Consider the following 24480-nt stretch of genomic DNA (forward strand, 5'->3'; position numbering starts at 1 on the left):
TGGGGCTCTGGGGCCTCAGGCAGGTGGCAGCTGTGGCACCAGGCCACGGGCAAGGGAACTCTGAACTGGATGGTGTCAGCACTGGCAAGGGCTTGAGAGCCTGCACACCCGCTTCTCTCTCTCTACAGGAGGGATCGGGGAGGGGACTCAGGTCTGGGGAACGGGAATGACTTGTCCCAGGTCAGGTCCAGTAGGAACACAGCAGGCACCGGCTTCCCAACTTGATGCCCTAAGCCTCCTTGGGATTTCGGAGCTGCCAAACTTCGACTGCCACCTGCAAACCTCTGGCTGCCGTGTCATAGTGTCCCGGCCCTGTGGCGGCCCTCCTGGGCGCTTTGGGGAGCACAAGTGGGGCAGATGGCTGTGCCTTGCTGCTGCCGCCACCAGGGGGCGCAACGTGGAGCTGCAACCTCCGTCTTGGTGAAAATGCCCCGGAACCACAGGGCTGGGATCCCGGTGGAGTGGGGTGTGCACAGAAGGCCCTCACCACAGTTGTTCCTTCGTAGGAATCATGATCAGGGGGGCTCCTACTCTCCTGTTATCTTGGGGCCTCAGCTGGCCCCCAGCAATGAGGGCGGGGGGGGGGAGGGTCCCAAGAATGGGCGTATGAGACCCACCCCATTGGAAGCTCTGCCTCACACCTCCACTCAGTGGGGCGCCAGTCCAAGAGAGGGGACGCATTCTGCCCCAAGCCTTTCCTCGGACGATCATAAAAATATCTCACATGAGTAGGTTTTCTTAGGCCCCCACTCAACTCAGAAAGAGACCGGAGAAAGACGGGCGTTCTTATTCTCATTTGACCAATGAGTAAACTGAGGCACAGAGAGTCTGTTTTGATGAAAGAGCTCAGAAAAGAACCCAAGCCTCACTCACTCAGTCACCACGCCGGTTTCCCTTCCTGAGTGGACAACTCCCATGCCGTCACCAATTGCCACACGCGTCCCCTCCCCTGCCCCGCCCCCCCCCCCCCCAATCCAGCTCCTGCCTGGGGCCCAGGCCTCCTGCCCTTCTCACCATGAGCATCTCACTGGTGAGGGAGTTGACGAGGTCCGAGACGGAGGAGCGTGGCTCGGTCCGGCGGTCAGACTCATCGTGGGGTGTCTGGCCGGGCACTGGGGCTGTGTTCACCGCCTTCCCTCCTGCAGGCAACCTGGGGGTGGGGGGAATCCGAATGAGCACGGGTCGGGAGGTGGGCTGGGCTGGGCACCTTGGCCTGGGTGGCGGCGGGACCTTCTCTGAGACCCAAGCAGCTGCCACTCCTGTGGGTCAGCAAGAGTTAGGCTCTTGTCCATGGGGAGCCCTGGTTTCCCCCTAAACCAGCGCTCAGGGCCCATTCCCCTCGCCTCAGCGTAATTCGGCGTGGCTGGCCCTGTGGGTGCTGTTTTGGTGGGTATTCCCACTCTTCCCGCTCCCCCCGAAAATCCCCCCCCCCATCCGGGCACTGCTTGCATGGTGGTATCTGAGCGTGCGCCCCTCCCCAGAGGCCCCTGTCGTCCCTGCTGGCTCCAACCCAGCAGGGGAGGCTCCCCTGGTGGCACATCCATGTTACCCCTCTGCGTCACTACCCTCTGCAAACACGCCCAGAGTGCTGGCTCCCAGAGGCCCCACCTGTGTTTGTTCGGGCTGAGAACACAGGTGCCCTTCAGACTGACCAGGTGAGGTCAAGCCCACTGTCCACACAGCTCTGGCCAGCAGAACCTTCTACGATGACAGCAGTGTTCTATTTCTGCACTGTCCATATGTGGCTACCGAGCATTGGAAGTGGCCAGTGCGACTGCGAACAGAATGTTCAGCTTTGTTCGGCTCAAACTAATTTAGATTTAAACAGCCACCTGGTGGATAGGGCGAGTCTACACCCCCTTGCTCCCCAGTCCCCACTCCTCTCTCGCTCTGAGGACTGTGCAGGGGAGAAGGCTCTCACCCAGGGTCAGAGAGAGACGGGGCACCACCAGGAAGCCCCGGATCGTACCACTCTGCGGGAGGCCCTGTGTGCAACCCCGACTCCATGCTGATCCCGGAAAGCTGGGTAGTGAGCCCAGGCCCCATCCAGCTGGGGCTCAGAAAGGGGACACTAAAAGCCTGCCCAGGGACCAGGCTGGAACACCTCATGAGGAGGAGAGGTGGGGCAGGCAGCGAGGGAAAGACGGAAAGACTGGCGGCGTAGGGCTCAGGACAGGCTACGATAGAACAGCTCGGAGAGTCCCAGAGCCACAGACACACGGGCTAGACACGCACACCCTTGGTATGAACCAGCTGTCAGCACATAGTTGGCCACGACGGGCAGACAGACATGCACAGAATATGCCAGGCCCCGGAGGGAAGATACCCGGACCCAACAGCAAGGTGTGCACGTGCGTGCACACACACACACACACACACACACGCACACATATACACACACATGAGCGCACACAAGCCCCACGGACACCCAGGGGACCAGGGAGAGAATGGCACAGCAACAAGGCAGGTCAACCAGAGCCATGAGATGCCACACACAGCAGCAATGTGCACACTTAGATCCCGAGAGGAAACATTCGGGGAGACCAAGGCATGCCAAGGTGTGCGTGTGAATTGGGACAAACTGAAACAGAAAAAGCAGGGAGCCGTTTCGGGGATAGACACCCCGAGGATCAGGCGCACACGCACCAGCTGGGAGAACCCGGCCTCGCCTCGACGGCATGAAACACCCCCGCCACGCCCGGGGCCGCACCCCGGGGTCCCTCCCAGAGGTGCGGCCGTAGCCACGCACGTGCGCGCGTGCACACAGGGACACACACTCGCGGACACGTGCGCACGCAGACAGGCGCGGGGAGGAAGAGGACACTGAAATAGCTGGAGAGGTAAAGTCAGGTTAAAAATAGAGTGGGACAGGAGGAGAGCGCCAGATTGACTGCTGAAGGTATGAGAAAGTCGGAGTTATTCTGGCCACACCACAGCATCAGCACAGCTGCAAAGCAGCCTGGGTAGATGGTCAGCGCCACGGAAGCTCTCGGAGGTCACAGGACAGAGAGAGACAGACAAGTGCACAGAGAGGCAGAGGGAGAGGCGGAGGGGCCCGTCACCGGCCCAGGGACATCCCTGTGAGGAGCAGATGGGAGGAAGGAGAGGAGAGAGAGAGAGAGAGAGAGAGAGACAGAGAGACAGAGAGGCCAAGAAAGGTTAGTCGGAGACTAGTGAAGAAGGCTGCAGGGTGGACGAGGGGACGAGCGAGGCGGCCGAGAGGAGAGGCAGAGAGGAGGCGGGGGACACACACCGGGACAGAGGAAACATGGTGGTTTGGGGGCGAGGAGAGCAATGGGGGTGGCCGAGTCCCCGCCCAGCCCCGCGCCCCACTCAGGTGGGGGTGGGGCCACGGTGGAAACCATTTGGATCCCGAGGAGCAGTGGAAGGGGTGGCAGAGAGCATGATGGGATGGATGCAGGGAAGGATGGGTGAAGGCGGCAGGGCATGGGAGCCTGGGGTGGTCCTGGCCTCCTTCCTTCCCTCCCTCCGGGCTGCCAAGAGCATTCTGTTCTTGGGACCCACGGTGCTGAGGCCCGGAGACTGGGAGATCCTGAATGGGGGGCTTCCAGGCCACCAAGGATCCTGGGAGGGAGGTAGTGACCAACCTTCCCATCTCCGTGTCGCTTGCTAGATGCGCCCCTACCTTGCTTCAAGGGACTTGGAATGGCTGCGCCTCCTGCCGGGGCCCCTCTGCCTCCCAGGAACCCACTGCTGACAGACCCACCCTTCACCCCAGACATCCAGCCAAGGGGTCAGCTGAGTGGGGAAGGGAAGGGTCGGGGGCAGAGGGGCAGACTCTGGGTCTGGAGGCAGAAGCTGAAGAGGAAGAGGCAGCTGACCTGAGCCTCCCATTCCAAGGTCCAAAGGGCCGGGAATCCAGACGAGTGGAGCCCTAAGGCGCTGGGTGGCCCATGGGTGGTGCCAATGCCAATGCCAAGCTTGGGGACGGGGAGAGTGCCGGGAAGGTAGCGCTCCGTTCTGGATACCCTGGCGGGGCCCAATCACCCGGGAAACGCCCCCCCCCCCCCGGAGGCCGTGAGATGGAAGGGGTGGGTGTGACCAGGTGGGAATGGCCCGTGTCCACCCGGAAAGTCAGGCAGGGTGGGGGCGAGGGCCCAGGGCCTCCACCTCTACACGCACCTTTCCCAGGAAGGCAGGGACAGCTGATACAATGATCAGAAGGGATGGGCGTGTTAGACCTACATGGCAAAGAGGTAAAAATAGGCTGTGGGTGGAAATGGAGGCAGCTAATGAACGCATGGGTGATGTGAAATCTCGTTTCCAGCCTGCGTCTGCTCCCTCACGCTTCACACCTTTCCCCAGCAAGGAGCTCGGTTCGCCGCAGGCTTCCAGCCCCCCTCCTGCGGCCTCTCATCCGTGCCCCCTGGCCCTCTCCCCTTGGCACTCTGGCCTGCCCGCGGCCCAGCCCAGGACTTCTGTGGCGCCAGGTGGCAGGCTCTGTTCCTCCCGCTCCCCAGGACATGGGCTCGAGGGTTGACACCATCTGTGCCACCGAGGGAAAGAACCGGTCCCGCTCTCCCCTCCCACTCTCTGGGGGTTTCTGGCTGTGTCCACCATAGACATGCAACAGGAAAAAATGAAATGAGAGGGCTGGTCTCCAGAAGTCACCGGAGGGACAGGCAGTCAGCTGTCTAACACTTGGCCTACCCTTCTGTAACCCACAGGCCCCCTGGTGGGAGCCGGGGATAGGTCTTTCCTGCCCTAAGGGCCTCCAGGACCGTCAGGATCCCTGTCTGGTTGACAGGATCAGACGGGTGCCCTCCCCCCACCCCCAATCCGAAGGTCTGTTCCCTTGTTAGAAGCTTAGCATGTCCAAGCTGGAAGGGGTCACCCTATCCGCTCCTTTATTCAACAGACGAGGAAGCAGAGGCTCAGACAGGGGCAGCGACTTGCCCAAGTTTGCAGAGCAAGGCTCTGGCACCACCAGAGCCAGAAGGGCCGGCATGCTGGCGGTCAGCCCGCACACTGTCCTGCAGGCCTTTGGTCTGACGAGAAGCGGACCTGACCAAGGTGATGAGCCCTCCCTTCACGACTGCAGGTGTGGGGCTGGCCCAGCCCAAGGCCAGGTGATAGGAGGCAGCCAGACCAGGTGCAGGATCACCCCGCCGTTGTGACGCTGCCCGAGCCCCGGGACCTCTGAACCCCGTCTCCTTCCCCACGAGTGCCCCGTGAGACAGCAGGCACCACGAGATGCTTCCCTGAGCTCCTGATGGCCAAGACTGTGGACGGCTAGAGGCTCAGCCCTCTGCTCGGCCTGTGCGGTGGCCATACGGGCAACTCCTGGGGACCAGCGGCTGGGTACCTGGTAACACGGAGCCTGACCGGCGCCTGCTGGCTGCTCTCGGCCCCTCAGCCCATTCCCTCCTCCTGCTCCCTCAGGTTCAGGGCTGCCTTTCCAGTTCTTTCTGGTCACCAGGCCTCTCCCATGCCCCAGACCCTCCCCACCAGGGGCTTCTCTTCATTCAGCCAAGCAGCTCGGCCACACCTCTGTAGCACCCCTGCGGCAAGGCGGGGGGTGGGGTGCTACCGACACCCCAGCGGGATCTCCAGGCAAGAGGGGGGTTGGGGTGGCGGGGATGAGGGAGAACAGGCTGGTGCCCCTTCCCTGCATCCCCCCCGCCCCCCAACCACCAGAGAAACGGGGATTTCGGGGTAGGGGGTAGGGCAGAGATGAAGGATGAGGGGAGGCAAGCAGGGAGATGGGGCAGAAAGGCTGGCTTGCTCCGGGCGAGGGCAAGCGTGCCCAGGGAGCAGGCTTGATCCAGAATGGTCCCAGGACAGCCACACTGGCCTTGGACCCAAGGGACACCCGGTGGGGGGGGGGGGGGTGCGTGTGAGGGCACCAGCTGGGGAGAGGGCAGTCCTCCCGCTCCAGGATCGCTGAGGGTGCCACCGCCTCGTCCAGCAGCCGGGCCAGGGCTGGTGGAGGCAGGTGGCCTCTCCACGCCTCCATCTTTGCCGCTGCCGCCGCAGGCCCTTGCCTGTGCTCGTACCTCTTGTCCCCCTGAGCGTTCTGGTTCTGCTGGGTTCCTGGGTTTTGCAGGTCAGGGATATTGGCAAAGTCATCCTGTTCCGAAAGCCCTAAGACCAAGGATAGCACCACCATCCTGCCTTCCCTGCCCGAGGTGGGCAGCCCACCGGCCGGGAGGAAACGAGGAGGCCCCGTGGGTGGGGGCGGGGAGGGGGAAAGAGAGAGACAGAGACAGAGACAGAGACAAAGAGAGAGAAGAAAAAAGCGTAAGAAACTGGCCCTGCAGGAGAGAAACCACACTTTAGCACTGTCAACAGTTGTAGAGCAGAGTCGGGGGGAGTCAGGGAGGGAGGGAGGGGATGAGGGGAGGTGTCCGCAGCCCCCAGACCCAGCCTGCCTTGGGAGCGTAGCAAGGTTCTCTGGAGAGAATCGGGGAAGGGGCCGGGCAGAGGCCTGCTGGAAGGCTAGGGGAGGAGAGCACAGGCCCTGGGGGCACGCAGACAGCCAAGGTTAATTCATCACCAGTGGAACAAAGGTCAGAGGCTACTTGCTCTGACCATCTGGGCCCCTGGGAGAAGAGGGAGGGGCTCCATTTCCATCTTGCTTTGAGACTGTGCAGGCAGGTTTAGGCTCCCAGGTGAGAGGTTCTTAGAAAGCTTGGAAATCCAATGGGCACTGCACCCTGTACTTAGGGAAGCCCCTCATAAAGACATCTCTGGGTCATGGTCAGCCAGATGTCCTTGATACTGGGAAGGGTCCCTGGACACACGGCCCATCAGAGGAGAATGGAGGTCCCTTCTGGCATATGGTGCGCTGGCCATCACGGGCCTTCTCTTGAGTACCCCCCTTCCTGGAGATGCGGGGAATAACCACCAAGTCTTTTGGGTCCAGTTCTGGGGCCTTTCCCTGGAGAAGCAGTCCAGAAGTCACCAAAAAACAAAGGTGGAGAGAGGGAACGTGCAGGAACCTGGCAAGGTCTGGAGAAGTCCTGCAGACTCGTGTGTATCGGGAGGAAGGTCTGGAAGAGGCTGTGACCATCCTGCTTTGAGGGAGGCTCAGTCCAGGCAGACAAGGAGCTGCTATGTGGACAGCAGCATGGGGCCAGTGGTCAAGATGTGACAAGTTTTGTATGGGGCACTCTCAGAGAACCCCTGGGTAACTGTGGGGTCACCCTGCAATTTCCAGGGCCAAAAAAATGACCTGTTGCCCCTCAAAGCCATCGGAGTTCACGGGCATGTTCTGTAGTTCATCCAGCGCTGGGTCTCTCATCCAAACAAAGAAAGAGGGGAATCTCGGATGGGGCAGGCAGGAAAGCATGTCTCAGGAAGGGCCAAGGGGAAGCTGGTAAGCCTGATGGAATGGTCTGGAAGGGGGAGGGGGATCCTGGGTCAGGAAGTCTGCCCCTTCAACCACAGTCGGAGAGGGCAAGGTTTAGATAAGAAGGGCCAGCTGTGGTTATTTCCCAGAGGGTGGTCAGAAAGGGAACTGGAGTAGGAGAGGGGTGGCCCTTCGGGGTGGGGGGGTGGGTGGGAGATGGCTGTGAGGGCCGAGGGAGGGAGGGGAGCTACGTGGTTGCACTGTCCTTCCACATCAGGCATCTTTGTCCTGGGCCTGTCACTCCAAGGCTGACCCTCGTGCCGGCATCTAACTTTCGGGGAACAACTCCACTTCCCTCAGGACAAATCCTCCTTTTCTTCTCTGCCCACCGGTACTGTTTCAGAGTTGGTAAAATTCCATTTGGCTGCTCGGGAGCTGGTGGAGCTGGGGGAAGGAGAACCCAGCAAAAACAACATGTTTTTCCCCGGTTAATGCATTTTTCAGATACTCCTTTTCGCTCTTCTTAAAAACAAAACGGCTCCTCTGCATAAATTCCCAATTTGTCATTCTCTCCAGCAACACAGGCTGCAAGGGTGAGAACGAGGGACAAGAGGAGGGTCTGGGGAGAAGGTGGTGTTACTGGGGAGGGGAGTGCACACCCATTAAGCAGGAGGAATGGCCACCCTCCCTGCGAGAGGGGGTGGGGTCCTGGGAGGCCTGGCCAGCCCTCCCGCCCTGACTCTCTACCTGGATGGCAGCATTTGGGGCAAGAAAAGGGCCTCAGAAGCACACCAGCGAAACTGGAAGGCAGGGGTCAGAGGTGGGCAAAGGACAGCTGGTGGCCTGTCTTCCTACAGCCCACAAGCTAAGAATGGCTTGTGCGTGTTTAAAGTGTTGCTTTAAAAAATGTGATCGAGACCACGTGTCCCACAAAGCCTAAAATATTTATACTCTGGCCCTTTACAGAAAAAAATTTGCCGACCCCTGCTGTGAGGAATGACAAGAGGCAGAGGTGGGGAGCTGGGTGAGCTCCAGAGGTGGCAGGAGAGGGGCCCATAAAGCCAGAGGCGGGCAGAGGAGTGTGGACAAAGGATGCTGGTGTCTGAGCTCCGGCTCATCAAATCCCAGTTGGCGGGGGGCTCAGAGGGCAGGGAAGAGTTGGTACACAGAGGCTTTCCTGCAGCCGGGTCCTTTCTTCCCAGGGCCTGGGGACGGCCCCTGCTCCGGTGTGATGGCTGCTAGAACAGGAGGCAGGGTAATGGCTGTGCAAAGAGCAGTCTGAGCTCAGGAGGAGCCGAGGGGTGCGGGGCCCGCGGGCTCCCGGTTCTGTTCAAGCCACAGCGGAACCAATTCCCTCCACTCTCCTAATTCACACCAGTGCCACCGCATCCGTCCAGAAACAAACCACCACCTGGAAGCCAGGAGGCTCTGCTGGGCATCTTGTCGCCTGCAGGCACCAGCTGGATCCCCAAGGGTCCTTGGACAGGGGAGAGCCCCAGCAGAGGCACTGCCTGGATTTGCCGAGTAGAGTCACAGGCAGCACGTGCTCCCGGGCCAGGGCCACAGGCCACTTGCACGGATATGGGAAGCTGGCGAGGCAGGGCCTCTTCCATCGGGGTGCCTCTGCCACGGCCAGCACTCCTGTCTGCCCTGGAGGCCTGGAGTCTCAGCTGGAGAGGCAGGATGCTTGGAGGGACCTGCCCTGCTTGTCTTCAGAATCCCCACATCTTGCCAATGAGCTGGGCTTTGACCTTGGCCTTCCCTTTCCTCCTCCCTTTCTCCTCTCCCAGGCTTAGTGCTGGCCTCTTGCTCCATGAAAAGTGCTCCCAGGAAGGCCTGGGTGATGGGAATAATCCCCAGAGCCTGGAAGGAAGGTCATGTTAGGCCGGAGGAGGCGACTGATACCAGGGACAGAAGCCCAGGTCTGCCCCGGGCTCTGAGAGTCCAGATGCCCAGAGTGGTGGCAGAGAGAGGGTGCCCTGGGTGGGGGCCCTACCTGTGAGGGGGTTTCGGGGCAGCGCGTGGTTGGCGGGAATGAGGGATGGCTAAGATACCCACGGTGTGTGGTTACTTCCCAGACCCGTACACTTGAAAGGCTCTGATTGAGAAAGTATGGTTTCCAAAGCTTTGGGGGGAACATCTGAGGTTTGTCCTCAGGGGATGGGTCACTCTGGGAGCTGGAGGACAGGTGGCTGTAGAAGGTCAGAGAGGCAGAGGACAGGGCTGATGGCAGGGACAGAGGAAGTGAGAGGGAGGGAGGAAGTGTGGGGCGGGAAGGTGAGCGGAGTCGGGTTACAGGGAGGAGGTGATCTGGAGGGTTGGAGGCAGGGCCGGTGCCCAGGTTTGGGGGGAGGGGAGGAGGCTGGCAGGGAGGCCAGGAGCAGCCTGGGACTAGCGGGAAGAGGAGGCCGACCTGGTGGCATTGTCTAGTGTCCCCACTGACTTTTAGTGGGGGTGGGGGGACCTTCTCCAAGCCCCGGGAAGGGAACGAAGTCGTGGGGGGAGCTGCGGCCTCCAGAGGGGTGGCTCAGATAAGAATCCTTCCACGGGGATGGGGGGCGGTGGGGGGCCGGGGGTGGGGTGGGGGTGGTTCGGGCAGGAGCCTCCAGCCACAAGAGGCTGGGGAGGGGTCAGCCGAGTCTGCTCCCGCAACCCTGGCCGTGGAGGGCCAGAGTCGCGAGGGACCAGCCGCTCCCAAGGAGACGAGGGGAAAGAGGCTGGGTCGGGAGGTGGGGGCCGGCCCGCTCAGGGGGGGCACTTACAGGAAGGATTTCATGTCCAAGCCTCGGTTTCGAATCTGCCCCACCACGTGGTCCCAGCTGCCCGGGTTGGAGCGGCTGCGGCCGCCGCCGGCCGCCCGGTACTTGGAGCCGGCCGAGGCGCCCTGCCGGGCCTGGCCCCTGCCGTAGGCCCGGGGGTTGGGGCCCGGCGCCGAGCCCGTGTGGGCCTGCAGCTGGCCCAGGCTCTGGCTGGTGCTGGGCTGGCTGGGCTGCCGGCCCCGCTGGTGCTGGCTTAGCGGCTGCTGTAGGCTCTGCTGCCGCATCAGGGTGCGGGGTCGCTGGCATTTCGGCTCTCCCGTGGAGCTGGGGATAGACTCAAGGGTAGTGGCCGTGGACAGGGTGGAGTCCTCGAAACTTGGGGCGGGCGGAGGAGAGGAGAGAAAGGAGAAGCAGGTGAAGGGATCACAGTGGAGGAGAGAGAAGCCGAGGGTCAGGACTAGGAGGCCCCGGTGCGGGGCGCGCGCGCTGCCAGGCCTCGCCAGGCCTCCGTCACGGTGGTCGCCGCTGCCGTTGCCGCCGCCGCCTCACCCGGGGTTGGGGGGGGGGGGCACCAAACCCCGAGCCCGCCCTGAGGTGCCCAGGTCGCCCGGCCCAGCCCACCCTCTGGCCTCGGCTCGGCTGGCGCCCCGAACACCTCCTTGTCTGAGTGGCCGCGGGAGCTGTGGAGGCTGGAGGCCGCGTGGTGAAGGCGGCCCCAGGGCCCTGTGCCTGCCGTGTAGGAGGGAGCTGCTGCGGTCTCGCTGGGGGACCCCAGGAAAGTCTGCCTCTGTGATCTAAGCACGGCTGGCCTTTGGAGGCATGAGGAAATCCAGGCCGGCACAGGGCTGGCCTAGTAAAGTGGGGTGAGTCTGGGAGAGCCAGCAATTTGTATGTTTGGTCCATGGAGGCTGGGGACTGTCCCCGGACTCCCAGACCTCCGCGTTACGGCCAGGGCCATCGGTGCAGTTCTTTGCCCTCCTTCCAGACCTCCTCGTTTCTAGGTTCAGCATCCTTTCCTGATATCTTGGGAATGCCTCCCAGGCAGAGGAGGGGACCCAGGAAAGGAGCAGATGAGCCGGGAGCCCCAGGAACCACTTCTCCGGCCACTGTTCTGATGGAAAACTGGGTGACCGTGCATTTGCAAGAGGCCACCCTCCTAACGGGCCCACCGGCATCCCTGAAAAGTGCCAGTAAGGGGGCGAGGACAGACAGGGAACAGGACCCGGCTGATTAGAGGTAGTATGAGGTCAGAGTGACCCGGGTTCAAGCCCCATCTCTGCTGCTTCCTGACCGTGGGACTTTGGAAAAGTGAGCCCACCTCTCAGTTTCTTCATAAAACCCAGGTGAAAAGTAATCCTTGAGCTGCCTCTGCCCCAGGGTTGCCACGAGGACCTGACGAGGTCTGGCCCACGGACATGCGTATTAGCTAATGCTCCCCGTGCCAGTGGCACCCGCAAACATCGCAGGAGATGGGGGTAAGAAGGGTTAGAGACACACACCGCCACCAGCCTCCCCAGGCAACCTGTCTCCTTGGTCCCCAGGCCAGAGATTTCAGCACCTCCGACCGGCAGGGCCAGAGCTCAGAGGTCCCAACCTCCTTCTCTGTCTTCTCCCTCCATTTCCCAAACCAGTGGTCTAGGGCAGGGGTTGGCAAACTATAGCCTGGGGGCCGCATCCGGTCCACCACCTGTCTTTGTAAATAAAGTTTTACTGGAACGCGTTGTCATTAATTCACATCCTGTCTATGGCTGTGACAGGCTTGAGTAGTCCTAAAAGGCACTATGTGACTTGCAAAGCCTAAGTATTTCCTATCTGGCCCTTTACAGAGAAAGCTTGCCGACTCCTGGTCTAGGACCACAGGGCAGCTGTGTCCCCTTGGGGGAGGCGGGGGGGGGGGTGCTGCCTGAGGGAGGGGCCCCAGGGCCTTGGAACCACTTTCACCACTGCAGCCAGACCTCAGCTTTGCTCATCCCGAGCCTATCCTGGGAACCAAAGCACAATAGTTAGGCTGCCCCTATGGGCTGAGAGAGAGAACGAGAGAGAAAGGGAAAGAGAGAGAGAGAGAGAGAGAGAGAGAGAGAGAGGCAAAACATAGCTTTGGCTGGGGTCCTGGAGAGGGCAGCAGTCTTGCCTGGCTCAGGTCTGGAGTGGGGGCCACCACCAGGGACAGGCCCAGGCCTGGCCGGCCAGGTAGGCCCGCAGCTCCCTGGGGTCAGGCTGAGGCAGGGGAGGACGATCCTTGGACGGCCTCCTCCTCCTCCTTGCTGGCCTCATTTTGATTTCCTATCACATCCAAAATTAGTCCAATTTACAACCTCTCAGTCACAGGAAACTAAACTTGGTGCCTCCAGGCCCGGAGCCAGCGGATGGCACGAAGGCTTCAGCCGGCCTGGAGTCTGTGGCCGGAGCAGGCTGGGGAGGGCGGGGCGCTGGGCCTGGATCTCTGGGGGGGGGGGGCCTCCCTCGGAGACCTTCCCGAGGCTCCACGTCAGGGCAGAAATCCACCTGTGTCCCCTCAGGCCGACAAGAAAATATGGTCTCAACACGGGGGCTGTCAGTGGTCCCAAAGGCGGGAATCACAGGCCTGCTGAAGAGAACCAGGAGGAGCCTGATTGGAGGGAACAGGACAGCCCACAGCTACGGAAGGGTCAGGGCTGCTGGTCTTCTAAGTGAGAGGCTGCTCCCTTTAGCTGGGAAGGAGGCAATTGTAACAGCCGAAAAGGGAACCTGAGTCCCAGTGGATGAGAAGGGTCACAGTTCAAAGGATTTAGAGCCTGAAAGGGCTCAGCTCTGGGGAAATGGAAGGTTCTACAAGCCCAGATGAGAATAAGGCTGCCCCATGGTGGAGGAGGAGAGACCACCCTCTGCTGAGAACTTGGGGGGGGGGGGTGGGCAGCCCTACGTCCATGGCCCACGAGAGGCACTGTCTCGCTCGGCAAGCTCAGAGAGCTCTTCAAAAGGAAACGGCCCTCTGTCCGACGTCCAGACCGCCCTCGTCAGAAAAGAGAAGCTCGCTGGGGCTCAGCAACCCAACCGCCAGGAACACACAACCCAACCGCTGACAGTGGGACGGCTCGCTGCCCAAGACTGGGACAGCCAGTGGGGATGGCCGAGGTGAGGATGAACCGATAGCGATGGCCCCGCTGCTCGTGGTGGCCTCGCAGGACGGATGGTGTCATGGTGCAAGCAAGAGTGGGGCAAGCCGATGGAGGCGCCGGACGGTCAAAAATGGAATGGCTCAGCCGCTGGGTCTAGAGCCATCTGCTGGCTGCAAGAGGGAAGGCGCGGTGGCAGATGAGCGGCATACACAGGCTGAGAGTGGGCCAGCTCCCCGGGGGATGGGATGGTCCGATGGCTGAGCAACCGCGGTGGCCCGCAGAGGGATGAACTGACGGCTGAGATGGGGCGGCCGGTCAAAGAGGATGGGATGACCCCAGGATTGAAATGAAGCTGCCGTGGGGGCAGGAAATGGAATGACTTGGTCACTGGCAAGGAAAGAGACCAATGAGGGCGGCAGCAGCCGGAGGCCGAGATGCGACACGGTGTGGCTGTTAGTTGCGCCCGATGGCAAGGATGACGGGAGTCTCATGAAGGGATGGAATGAGCCAGGGGCCGAGGACGGCACCTCTGGGGGCAGCAGCGGGCGTGCCAGGGGGTCCCGCTGTCCACCCTGGACGGGGGCAGGCCCGAGCTCACGGCTCCGGCGGCCATGGGGCCATCACTCACTTGGACAAGTTGAGCTTCCCTGCGGCCAGGTGGCTCTGCACCGTCCGCCAGCGGCCTCTCCCCGCCTTGCCGCCGCTGCCCGGCTCGCTGGGGGCGGCCCCGCCGCTTCTCAAGGCGTCCTCTCCGGGTGGCGGCGCCGGTGCCGGCTTCTCCCCCAGCCGGCCTTCCCGCTCCACCGCCAGCCCCGCCGCAGCGGCCACTTTGGCGCCCGACAGGAGGGTGCCACTGGAGGCACGCAGGAGGCAGCCGGGCCAGAGGGGCACCGGGGGTGGCGGTGGGGGAGAGAGGGCAGGCCACACGTGGGGGTGGGGGGGTGGGGTGGAAGAGGAAGAAAAACAACGACAGATAAAAGGAAGAGAGAGACAGCGAGAGAGGAGGAGAGAGAGACAGACGGACAAGAGACAGACAGAGAGAGAGAGAGAGACATCAGCACTGCAAATGGGTTAACAGCAGAGCCTGCAGAGAGGAGAGAGGGGACCGGGCGGGCGGGGGGTCGGAGAACAACGCACCACGACAACGGAGGGGGGGCCCCTCCCCACCGCCTGGGGCAGGGGCGGCGGGGGTGGGGGGAGGGCAGCCACCTCCAAGTCTATCCCACAGGACAACGAAGGGTTAACGACGGAGGAAGAGCGGGCTGTCCAGGCCAGGAGGCCCCAAGGCAGGGAGAAAGAGAAAGCCGTGTTAGTCAGAGTTCATCACCACCACCACCGTCACCGCCATCACCGCCACCGCCACCACGACCACGACCACCGACCACCGACCACCGACCACCGACCACCGAGCAGCCAGGGCAGCAGCACACAGCGGGGAGGAGAAAGCGAGCCACACCGAGAGGGAGGGACCGAACGGGCAACCCCATCCTGACTGCACAGAGGGGTGGGGTGGGGGGCCCCGGGGGGGGTGCTGCGGAGGGGCTCTCCTGCGTGGCTGGCCCTGGGGGAGGGGACGGGAGAGGGGCAGGCGGGCGAGGGGAGGCAGGAGGGGTTGCTCGTCTCCATGGTCAGCCTGCCCATGGGTGCGTGGGTGGGGAAGTCTGGGGAGAGGAGCAGGAGGGGCGGTGAGGGCCGGGAGGGGGAGGAGGGCGTGCGCGGATACTCGGTACATATGATCAAACCAGGTAAAGTCACTCACTTGAGGGACAGTCGTGGGTCGCCATAAGGGGCGTAGGGTGAAATGTTTAGAATAAACTCCTTGGGAGGATAGGAGCTCCATTTCTGCTGCACTGTGCTCTCATTGTTATTCCAAAAGTCTCTGTCTAGATCGCTGGAGGGGCAGAGAGAGAGGGGAGAAAACAGGGAGATACAAGAAGAAACAAGAGCTGCAAGTCCTGCGGGGGCAGAGGGGGGACCGGGGCCCCGGGGGCCGGGCGCACACAGAGCGGAGGGGGCCAGGGTCTGCTCCTGCGGGAGGAAGAGAGGCGGCCGGCACACACACGCACGCGCCCGCACACGCGCACACACTCGAGGGCCGGGAGAAGCCGCGCGGAAAGGAGGCGAGCTGCAGGCAGGCACCACTGGAGCCTCGCACCCGGGAAGCTGGTGGGAGAGAGAAAGATGTTGAGAGAGGAGGGGAGGAGAGCGGGCGGGGGACAGGCCTGGGGCGGGATGGCGAGGGCAGCGGGAGAAGGAGAGGGTACCGGTTTCTGGCTGGAAAGAGCGGAAAGGTAGATCAGACCCTGCCGCCAACTGGCTGGGTGGCCCCCCTCCCTGCCCCCCGCCTGGCCTCGGCCTCCCTGCCTGCCAAACCCAGAAGGCTGGCTGTAACCGCTGGGCTGTCAGCTCTCCCAGGGGAGACCTGAGGTTCTCCCCTCTTCCATCCACCTCCACTGAGCCGCTCCTGGGGCAGGCCGGGCGCCCGGCCCCGTCTTTCTCCTCCTCCCATTGGCCTGAGGTCCCCCAGCCTCCTCTGCTCTCTCCCGTCCTAGGAGACGGCCTTTCCGTGACATTGGTGGGGTCTCGGTGGAGCTGCACTTTGCACTCACTGCAGACGTGGTGGTTGGGTCGCCCCCTCCGCCCCCAGAAACGAGAAGCACCTCCAGGCCCCTGACCTTGCTGAGGGTGTGACCAAAGTCACCAGGAGCCCTTCAGGTCCAATGTTTTGGGGCCCGTGGTGGCGGGGAGCCTGCCCTTCTCTGTGGGGGCTGATGGGCACGCTCGACCTCGGGCCCTTGACACGTACCTGACCTGCCAGCCACGGCAGCCTCTCCCTGTGCCCCTGTCCCTTTCCAAGGTGGAGTCTGGAAGGGACCCTCGGCCCCAGTCTTCCCACCCCCTCCTGCTCCGAGACAAGTCATACCAACGAAGCAGATATGCTGGAAGCACAGAGAATGTGGGGACTTCCGTTGGGGGCGGGCTGCAGAAACCTCAGCCGTCAGAAGGCACAGCCTGGAGATCCCAGGAGCCAAGGACAAGGGGCTCCATCAGCTTGTCTGTCAGGCTCCTGGGGCCCCGAGGAGCAGGCCTGGGAGCACAGGGAGAGGAAAGGCAGAAGAAACAGGCCAGAGGAACATTCCAGAAGGGAGCCATGCCTGAGACCTCAGAAGTGCGTCTAGGGGAAGGGGCCCCAGGGAGGGCTGTGGGGCATGGGCCCGGCTTGTGTTGGGGCTGTGCCATTGCTCAAGTCCAAGGCAAGGGCCCTGCTGGGAGCGGGGGAGGGCACTGCAGGGGAGGCACACCCCCTGGAGATGGAGCAAACTTGTTCTTGGGGGGGCCTGCTTCTCCCCCCCCAACCGCTGGAGCTTCACCTTGACCTTGACCTTGGTTCTCAGCCTTAGACTTGGGAACAAAGGAGAGAAGCTGAGCTGCCACCACAGGCCCAGAGGAGATGGTGGTCCCGGCCCAAGGGGGGTGTGGACAGCACATGTCTGTCCAGAGTGCACCCTGGAAATGTCTCACAAGGACTGCCTACACAGGGTTCAAAGCCAAAGTCCTGAGCCAGTTTGTGAGTAGGGCAGTGGAGGCTAGGGTGGGAGAGGCAGGACAGACCTCAGCACTGGGAGGCCCCTCCCTGGGGAGGATCCCTCAGCAGAAGACCCTTTCCCTGCCAGAGACATCCTTTGGTCCCCCTCCTCCAGCATAACAGAGATGGAACAGTTGGAAGGCCTCCCTCCCCCTGCCCCCTCCAGATCTCCAAAATCGAGGGCCATCCAATCCTAGGTCCTGGAGAGAAAGAGCCACCAGGGTCATCACTGCAAGGCTGGTCTCCCACCCTCTGTTCCAAGGAGCTTCAGGGTCCCTCATGTTGTCTGTTGCGATACTGGAAAAGAGGATCTTTAATTTTAAAAGTTTGGGAAACACAGGTTCCTCTACTGCAGGACTTCTCAGAGCCTTTAATGTGTCAATGAATACCAGTATCTCCAAGAGGGAGATACAGTGTGCAGTGTTTCCCAAACTTAGTTGGTCATGGAACCCATGAAACCTCAATGATTCATAGAGTGACTATTAATCATTGACGGAGTGCTTTGAGGAACACAGTTTGGGAAGCACTGCTGAAGAATGCAACTTCCCGGGATCCTTGACCAAAGATCCCTTCGGAAGAGGTCCTAAGCCCAGGAGGAGATCGTGCAGTGGGTGAGCCTCACTTCCTGCCACTGTACTGGCTTTGGGCCCTGGCAAGAGGTAAAGGCGTAGGAACCTAAGGGCATATAGACATGAACCAGTGGTGGTTCTGAGGCAGAGGCTGTGACAGCTCAGCAGGGTGGGAGGGGGCAGGGGCTGCAGGGCTACAGAGAAGTGGGGGACCCACTGCTGCCCCCGCTTGGTCTTAGAGCACTCATGGATGCTGTCCCAGCCTGCGGAGCCTGCTGCCTGCCCTCCTCCTTGCTGGGCATCCCGTCTCCTCTCACAGGCCCTTTCCACGACTATCCAGAACACATACAACCCCAGGTTACGGTCACCTGGCAGAGACAGACCCCCTGGCCCAGCTGCAAACTGGGTTAGGGGCCTGGTCTGGAGGCGGCGGAGGTGCTGGGCTGGCCCCACGTGGTCCCTCTCTGCCTTCGGGAAGCCTGGGGCCTGGGCTCTGCCACAGCCCTTGAGACCTGCCAGCTCTTGGCTTTGAAGACTGGAGAGTGCGCAACCAGACCCAGCTTCAAAGGCTCCCCGAGGCCTCCTCCCGAGCCTCCTCCCACCCCCAACCTCGGCAGACCCACCCCGCCACTTGCCCACCTCCCCCGCCCCCCCAACCGCCACAGACACACACCCACCGGAAGCTTCTGTGAAGGCCCCAAACAGGGTCAGAGCTAGAGATGAAAACAGAGGAGGAACAGGGAGGGAGCCCTCAGGAGCAGGGGAGAGGGAGAAGGGAGTGGGAAGAGAAGAAGGGAGAAGGATGGACAGGAAGGGGGACAGACTAGGCAGTGGGAAGGGGGCAGGAGAGAAGGTGTGGGGCAGGGCTGGTGGGGGCTCTGAGTTAAAGGGAGGCAGGGTGGGGCGGCTCTCCTTCAGGCCAAGCCCCTTGCTGGCAGGCTCGGCCCTCGCCAGGCTAGAATGGAGGGGCACCCAGCCCTCCCTCAGCCTGACAGCACCCCCCCCCCCCCCCCCCAGTGAAGGCCTGCGTTCAGCAGAGAAGGCTCTCGAGAGAACCCTCCCGCTCCGAGCCTCTGGCCAGGTGGGGAGGTTGGCGGGGGGCTTCCCTTTTTGCATCCCAGCAACCGTGGCCAAGGCGGTCCGGGGAAGGCAAGCCTGCCTACTTGAAGAGGGATCTCAGAGCGGGAAGTCTGGGTGCTTCAGAGGCAGCAAGACAGGCCTTGGGGGCCAGGAGTGACAGAGAAGGGAAGAGTCCCCATTGCTCCACTTCCCCAAGTGGCCCGGCACTGAGGTCTGCCCACCTTCCAAGTCACCCTCAGGGTACTGCTGAGGTCTTCAATGAGAGCCTGAGCACCCCAGGAGAGGGGATCCCAGCCCAGGGGCTGCGGGAGGAGCTCGGATATGCAGGGGAGCTAGGAGGGGGGTGGGGATGGTGTGTGATGTGGAGGAACCAGCAACCAGGGTTGAGGGAAGAGGCAGACAGTGCTGGGAGTGAGAGCAGCCGGAAGATGGGGCTGGGGTCCTTGGAACGCTGTGAGGGTCTGAGGGACACAGGCAGAAAGGGTGGAGCCCTGGGGCCACCCCTGAGGTGCTGGAAGTGTGTGGGGGCCGGCGGGGGGGGGGGGCAGGGAAAGAGAATGGCCCCAAGGCGTGAGGGGGAAACTGAATGCATGTGGCCAGCTCTGGGGAGGGGGGAGGCTCCTCCCACTTGGGCTGCCTGGGTGCTCCCACCCCAAACTCGAAGCCTGGCACCTACTTGATGGCCTTCTTCTCACTGCGCCCACGCCCTGAGTCTGGCGTGCCCACGGTCTCCAAGGAGTTCTTGTAGCGTTTGCCCTGTGGAGACAGCACCAGGGTCACTCCTGGGAGACAGGACTGCACCCTCCCTGCCTCCCCAGAACGGGCCTGGGGAGGGGAGTGGGCTGGGCCCGGCCTCGGCAACAAGATCTGAGGCCAAGGTGTGAAGGCGTCACCACGGTACCTGTTCCCTGGTTGGTAACTCCTTGGCCCCATAAGGCTCTAGGACCGACTCCGCTCCTTGACTGGCACCCCATCCCTGACCCCCAGGGATGGGGCCCCTCCTGTCTGCCTGTCTCCTGGGGCTCTGGCCCGGCTCCCAGAAACACATCTCCCTCTGCCACGGACAGACGGCTCTCAGGCGCCTGGCCACGTCACCGCTCCCAGATGGTGGGGGTGGCATCCTGCAGGGCAAGGTTGGCAGTGGCCAGTGACGTGAACGGCGGGGGCGGGGAGAGGGCCTCGTGCCCAGTCGTGCCCAGGACAGTGCCCAGCACTGTCTGGGGGCTCCCTGGGGTCCTCCTGCCTCAGGCAGTAAGGCAGAGTGGGGCTGGAGCGCTCTCCTTTATAGGAAGGCAGCTTTGGGAAGAAAGGCTGCCCCCCAGCTCTGAGGCTGGGGCAGCCGACCAGCACCCCAGAGTTCCTCACGCCTGCCTGAGCAGAGGTGGGGGGGGAAGGGCATGGCCTGCCGTCCAGGCGCTCTGGGTCCCCTGGCTCCAGGAAGGGCCATGGCTGAGCTGGGGACTGGGCCTGCTGCCGGGAAGGTGAGTGCCATTCACCTTCTCGGTTTGGGTTTCTAAATTTAGCTCATGCAGCGTCCAGCACCATTAACATTCCTGACTGTCACCAAGCGTCCTCACGTGCACCAATGGGCCATGGGCCTGGGGCGGGCCCAGGGCTGATGCGGGCAGTGGGGTGGCAGCACACACACACACACACACACACACACACACACTGACACGTGCACACACGTTTCCCCAACATCCCACATGTGCACCGACACCACAGCCACAACACTCGATGACTCCGCCCGCCCTAAAGCAAAATGAAAGCCACACCACGGTGCTCCCCGTGCTCCCCCGACACTCCTGCCAGCCGCAGCCCCTGCCAGGGCACGGGAGCCGCCCATTTGGGGAGCTGGGCAGAGGTAGCAGAACCCCCCAGAATGGTGTGGGGAAGGGGGTGGGTCCTCATTCCATCTCCAGCGCCCCCAGGTCTCAGGGGCGACTCGGTCCTGGTCCCAGCAATGCCACACCTTCCCCAAGTCACCCCGGTTGAAGCTCCTTGCCCTCTCTAACCTCCTTTTCCTCCTTTCTGAAAAGGTGTGCTGTCTCCAGATGAGCCCCGGGTCCCTCATCCTTCCAGGTTCTCATCGCAGAAATTACTACTTCTCTCCTGGCTTTACTTTAGCTCCCACCCCGGGGGAACACAGCCCCAAATGGCAGGGACTGTTTGGTCTCTAGTACTCGGTATCGAAGCTGGTACCCAGCAGTTCTCAAAAAAAATGATCACATGGGAGCGCCCCCCCCAACCCCTGCAGTGCCCCACCTGCCCTGGGGACTCAGCCCCAGCTGTTGCCTCTGAGCCAAAACTTTAAGAGTTAAAAAAACCAGAGGTATTGGATCCTCTGAGTCTACAAAAGCTGCCCTCTCTCAGCTCCAGCTCTGCTCTGTCCCATCATTACCCAGAAGTTCAAATCCCGAACAATGCCCAGTCTGGACTGGGAAGATCAGGGCCTGGGGTTGTTCCATGCTGGCCAAGGGCCCTTCTCTGGGCAGGACACAGGGAAGAGCCCCATCCCCAGCATTCCCCCACACTTCAGGCAGTGTGGCCCAGGGAGGACCCTCCAACCCCACCCCTCACTCCCTCTCCTGCCTCTCCCTGGCCTCGGCTGGAGAACCTGCCTCAGTCAGCACCTGCTTCTAAGGCTGGCCAGCTGCCCCTCCCCCAGGCCAGGCCTGGCTGGGGTGGGCTGTCCCCAGTTCATCCAGGGCCTGCCCCTCTTTCTCCCACAGCTCAGAGAACTTTCCCCTCTGGCTGCAATGATCACTCTGCAGCAGGAGCCGTGGGACTATGGGGGACAGGAACGTGGGCAGGACTTGACTTGGGGGGCAGGGGGATGTTAATGGGGCAACGATAGGAAACCCAGGCAGCGTCCAGGAGACACTGGGTGGCTCCAGAGGAACCCAATACCATCAGCCTGCTTCTCAGGGAGGGGGTTGGCCAGGCTGATCTGGAAAAAGCCAGCTGGAGATTAAGGAAGTTATTAATGTTTGGAAATGGGATCTGGGCTGTCAGGGTATCACATCACTGCTGCTGGGGGGACAGGCGGGCAAGGAGAGCCCAGTAACTGTGCAGGGAGTGTTTTAAAGCCCCTTCCATAAAGCACAGAGACAGTCCAGGCAGAAAGCCCCCAGGTCCCTCTGATGTGGGGGGCCATGGGAGGGGTTGTGGCAGGGTTGGGGGCTGGGCAGCTTGGGGGAGAAAGTCAAAAGGGACAGACAGACTGTGGCTTGGACCCCTGGAGAAGTTCCTGGCTGGAGGCTGGGAGGAGGGGCTGGGGCTGTAAGATGCCTGAGGGGCTTCCCGCACTAACAGCCCCCCATCTGCTACAAAAAGCTGTCATCTTCAGATGCTGGTCCCCAGGTGAGTGGGGTGGGGGTGAGGCTCTTACCACAGCGCGCGCGCGCACACACACACACACACACACACACACACACACACACTGCAGCACTTACCACAAGAGGCCGGGACAGTGGGGACGAAGCAAGCTTCAGCTCACTCCGGTGGGGATCTGATGAGAAGCACATCCCATCATGCAGAGGTGAACACACACACACACACACACACACTGCACCAATACCCTCAAAGTCGATGCACTCAGCACAAAGCCCCCCACTCAAGGTCACCCGCAGGGCCTGCTCATACACTTTCCTCTGCCTTCAAACACATACAGACAGATGGACAGCCCAACAGGCCGACAGGCCCCGCAACAAAACGCACAGGGCTGCAGTGTGTGCGTGCTCAGCCACTCCCACGGCCTCTGAGGACACTCGCATATGTAGGCACGTGGCCAAGCCCCCTCCTCCACCTCCCCAGATGCAGACACAGAAGATCCAGGGACAATGCAGGCAGCCAGCCTGTCTCCACATACCTGCGCTCCCACACCCAGAGTGGGCCCAGGTTACGCATATGCTCATACTTGGGGCACAAGGGGGCCTTCTCCAGGGCTCCTCCCCAGAGGAAGGAGCCACCTGAAGCTGAATATCCCAGGATGGAGAGCCTTGTTCCCAGTTCCTGATTGTGCCTTTCCTGAAGGAGACCTGCTGGGTTATGGGCCTCTCGGGTCCTTCCCAGAGGTATCTGCCCCCTTTCCTTCCATAGGATTGGGGCTTGAAGCCCCTACCTACACAGTGCCCATGGCCACAGCCCTCCTCGCCTCGTCCTTAAGGCCCCTCTGTGACCAGGCAGTGACACCTAGCCCCCACTCCCACCGTGCACAATCTAGGAAATGGAGGTACCTGCCAGGGACCCTTCCTCACCTAAGCCCAGGAAAGTCCCCACATCTGGGACACCTCCGGGTCCACCTTTAGGAGTGCCCCACCGCACCCCCCCCCCCCCAAAGTCCCCACTGCACTTCTGGGTTGGGACAGCAGGACTGGGGTAGGGGAGGAGGAGGGGAAGCAGGGTGGTGGTGAGGGGGGCGTCTAGCCTTGCAGCCACTTCTGGGGAACTGGTGGCTGCAGGCGGGTAGACGGCTCAGCCCGGCTCCCCCTCCCGGGGCCTTCGGGTGATGAATGTCCCTCCTGATGGTCTCGTTACTTATTGATGGCCTAATCCTGCTCGTTAATTCCCCAGCCCTCGTTAAAAATGAAAAGAAGCCGTTTGTGCTTGTACAAACCCCAAGAACCAGGATGGATGTGCGGGAGCTGGGGGTGGGGCGGGGCGGGAAGCGCCTCCTCATTGGCCAGGAGACAGGGCTTGGCCACGCCCAGCCCTGGGGAGGTGGGGCAGTGGGCGGCAGGGAGTGGGGCGGGAGGCGCTGGGGTTGGAGGGGGCCTAGATTCTCCGTCTGCGCGGAAGCGTAAGGTTCTTTATGCCGCAGGTGGGGCGTGTGTGCGTGTAGTTGCGAGCGTGTGGAACGCCTGAGACCCACGTCTGTCCACAAACGTGTCCCTAGGTGTGTGGTTCTGGGTGTACACCCAGACAGATGGGGCCAACATCCAGGCAAACGCAGTGCGTGCATGCGTGTGAAATTCTGCGGAAACGTGCCTGACGACGTGGGCAAGTGGATCATCTGCGCGCGCCCTTGGGCGGGTTCACGAGCCAGTAGTTGTAGGGGGTGGGGTGCAGGGCCAGGCCCCAAGCCCCGGGCCCTCAAGAGCCTCACCAGTTTGCGCTGACACCAGTGGCAGAGGCCGCAGAGGACGACAGTGACGCTAAGGCTGACGGTGATGATGGCAGAGACCAGCAGGACATCGCGGGTGGGCGCCCCTGGGGAGGACACACACAGGTCAGACCCTCATTGGCCAGGGCCAGCCACCCTCCCTTGGCTCAGAGCCCCCCAGAACAATCACCCGGTCCTTCCATTTGTCCCCCCACTGGGAGTTCTGAGTCTCAAGTTCTATTCCCAGCGAGACCTTGCTGACTGACCTTAGGAAGTTCCTTCTTTTCTCTGTGCCTCAGTTTCCTCATCTGTAAAATGGGGGAATTGTGCACGTTGACGTTCCTCCCAGGCCCTCCCTGCATGGGCTCTGCTGAGTCCAGAGGATCCACACCATCCCCCAAACTTGACATCTCAAAGGGAGAGGCCAAGTGTGCCCCCCAACCCAGCCAGGCCTCAGTGGACACTTCCAACCCCCCTAAAAAAGCCACTGCCTCTGCACAACCTTCCTGCCCAGCACTCTTCCATCCCCTCCAACACTGAGCCACAATGCCAGCCGACTTTGCCCAAAGGACGATGACTAGTTCCTACAGTCTCTCTCAGGCCACCTGCCCCACGGGCACTAACAGACCCTCAGAAGTATCTGGCCCAAACTCAACAGCGACATGTGTAGTCAAAGAGGGAATTTCTGGAATTCTCAGACCAGCCCTCACTCCCTTTAGCTCAGCTTTCCTTGGGCTGGAAGCCCACCCAAGTGGCCTCTGTACACCCTGACCAAGCCTCAGCCCCAGGTCCTACCCTGTAGGTTCCAGTCCCACCTAAGACAGGCTCCTGTCTTAAATGCTCACAGGGGCCACCCGGCAGCTTCCATTCCAAGAGCTCAGGGGTCTCATACTTCAGGAGTGGCAACGGTGATACACCTGCCCTGGGAGGAAGATCCCAGGTTTCTGTGCAAATCCCACCACTTGCTAGCTG

At 61.9% G+C, this 24480-nt stretch overlaps 1 protein-coding gene across 8 annotated transcripts in view; it reads right to left on the reverse strand.

The window, feature by feature from the left end:
- Window positions 1-24480, reverse strand: part of SYT7 (synaptotagmin 7) — a 63221-nt gene that overhangs the window by 13965 nt on the left and 24776 nt on the right. The window contains exons 2-8 of one of the 8 annotated variants that reach the window (XM_058689239.1): window positions 23512-23615; window positions 19081-19160; window positions 14929-15060; window positions 13798-14022; window positions 10075-10446; window positions 6018-6140; window positions 1015-1150 (exon numbers count right to left, since the gene is read on the reverse strand). In XM_058689239.1, the coding sequence (XP_058545222.1) occupies window positions 1015-1150; window positions 6018-6140; window positions 10075-10446; window positions 13798-14022; window positions 14929-15060; window positions 19081-19160; window positions 23512-23615 (1172 nt within the window). The remainder of the gene's footprint in view (window positions 1-1014; window positions 1151-6017; window positions 6141-10074; window positions 10447-13797; window positions 14023-14928; window positions 15061-19080; window positions 19161-23511; window positions 23616-24480) is intronic. The other 7 variants (XM_058689241.1, XM_058689242.1, XM_058689240.1 and 4 more) reach the window with 7 other exon arrangements.

Source organism: Neofelis nebulosa, chromosome 10 (assembly GCF_028018385.1).
Source record: "Neofelis nebulosa isolate mNeoNeb1 chromosome 10, mNeoNeb1.pri, whole genome shotgun sequence".
NCBI classification, from domain to species: Eukaryota; Metazoa; Chordata; class Mammalia; order Carnivora; family Felidae; genus Neofelis; species Neofelis nebulosa.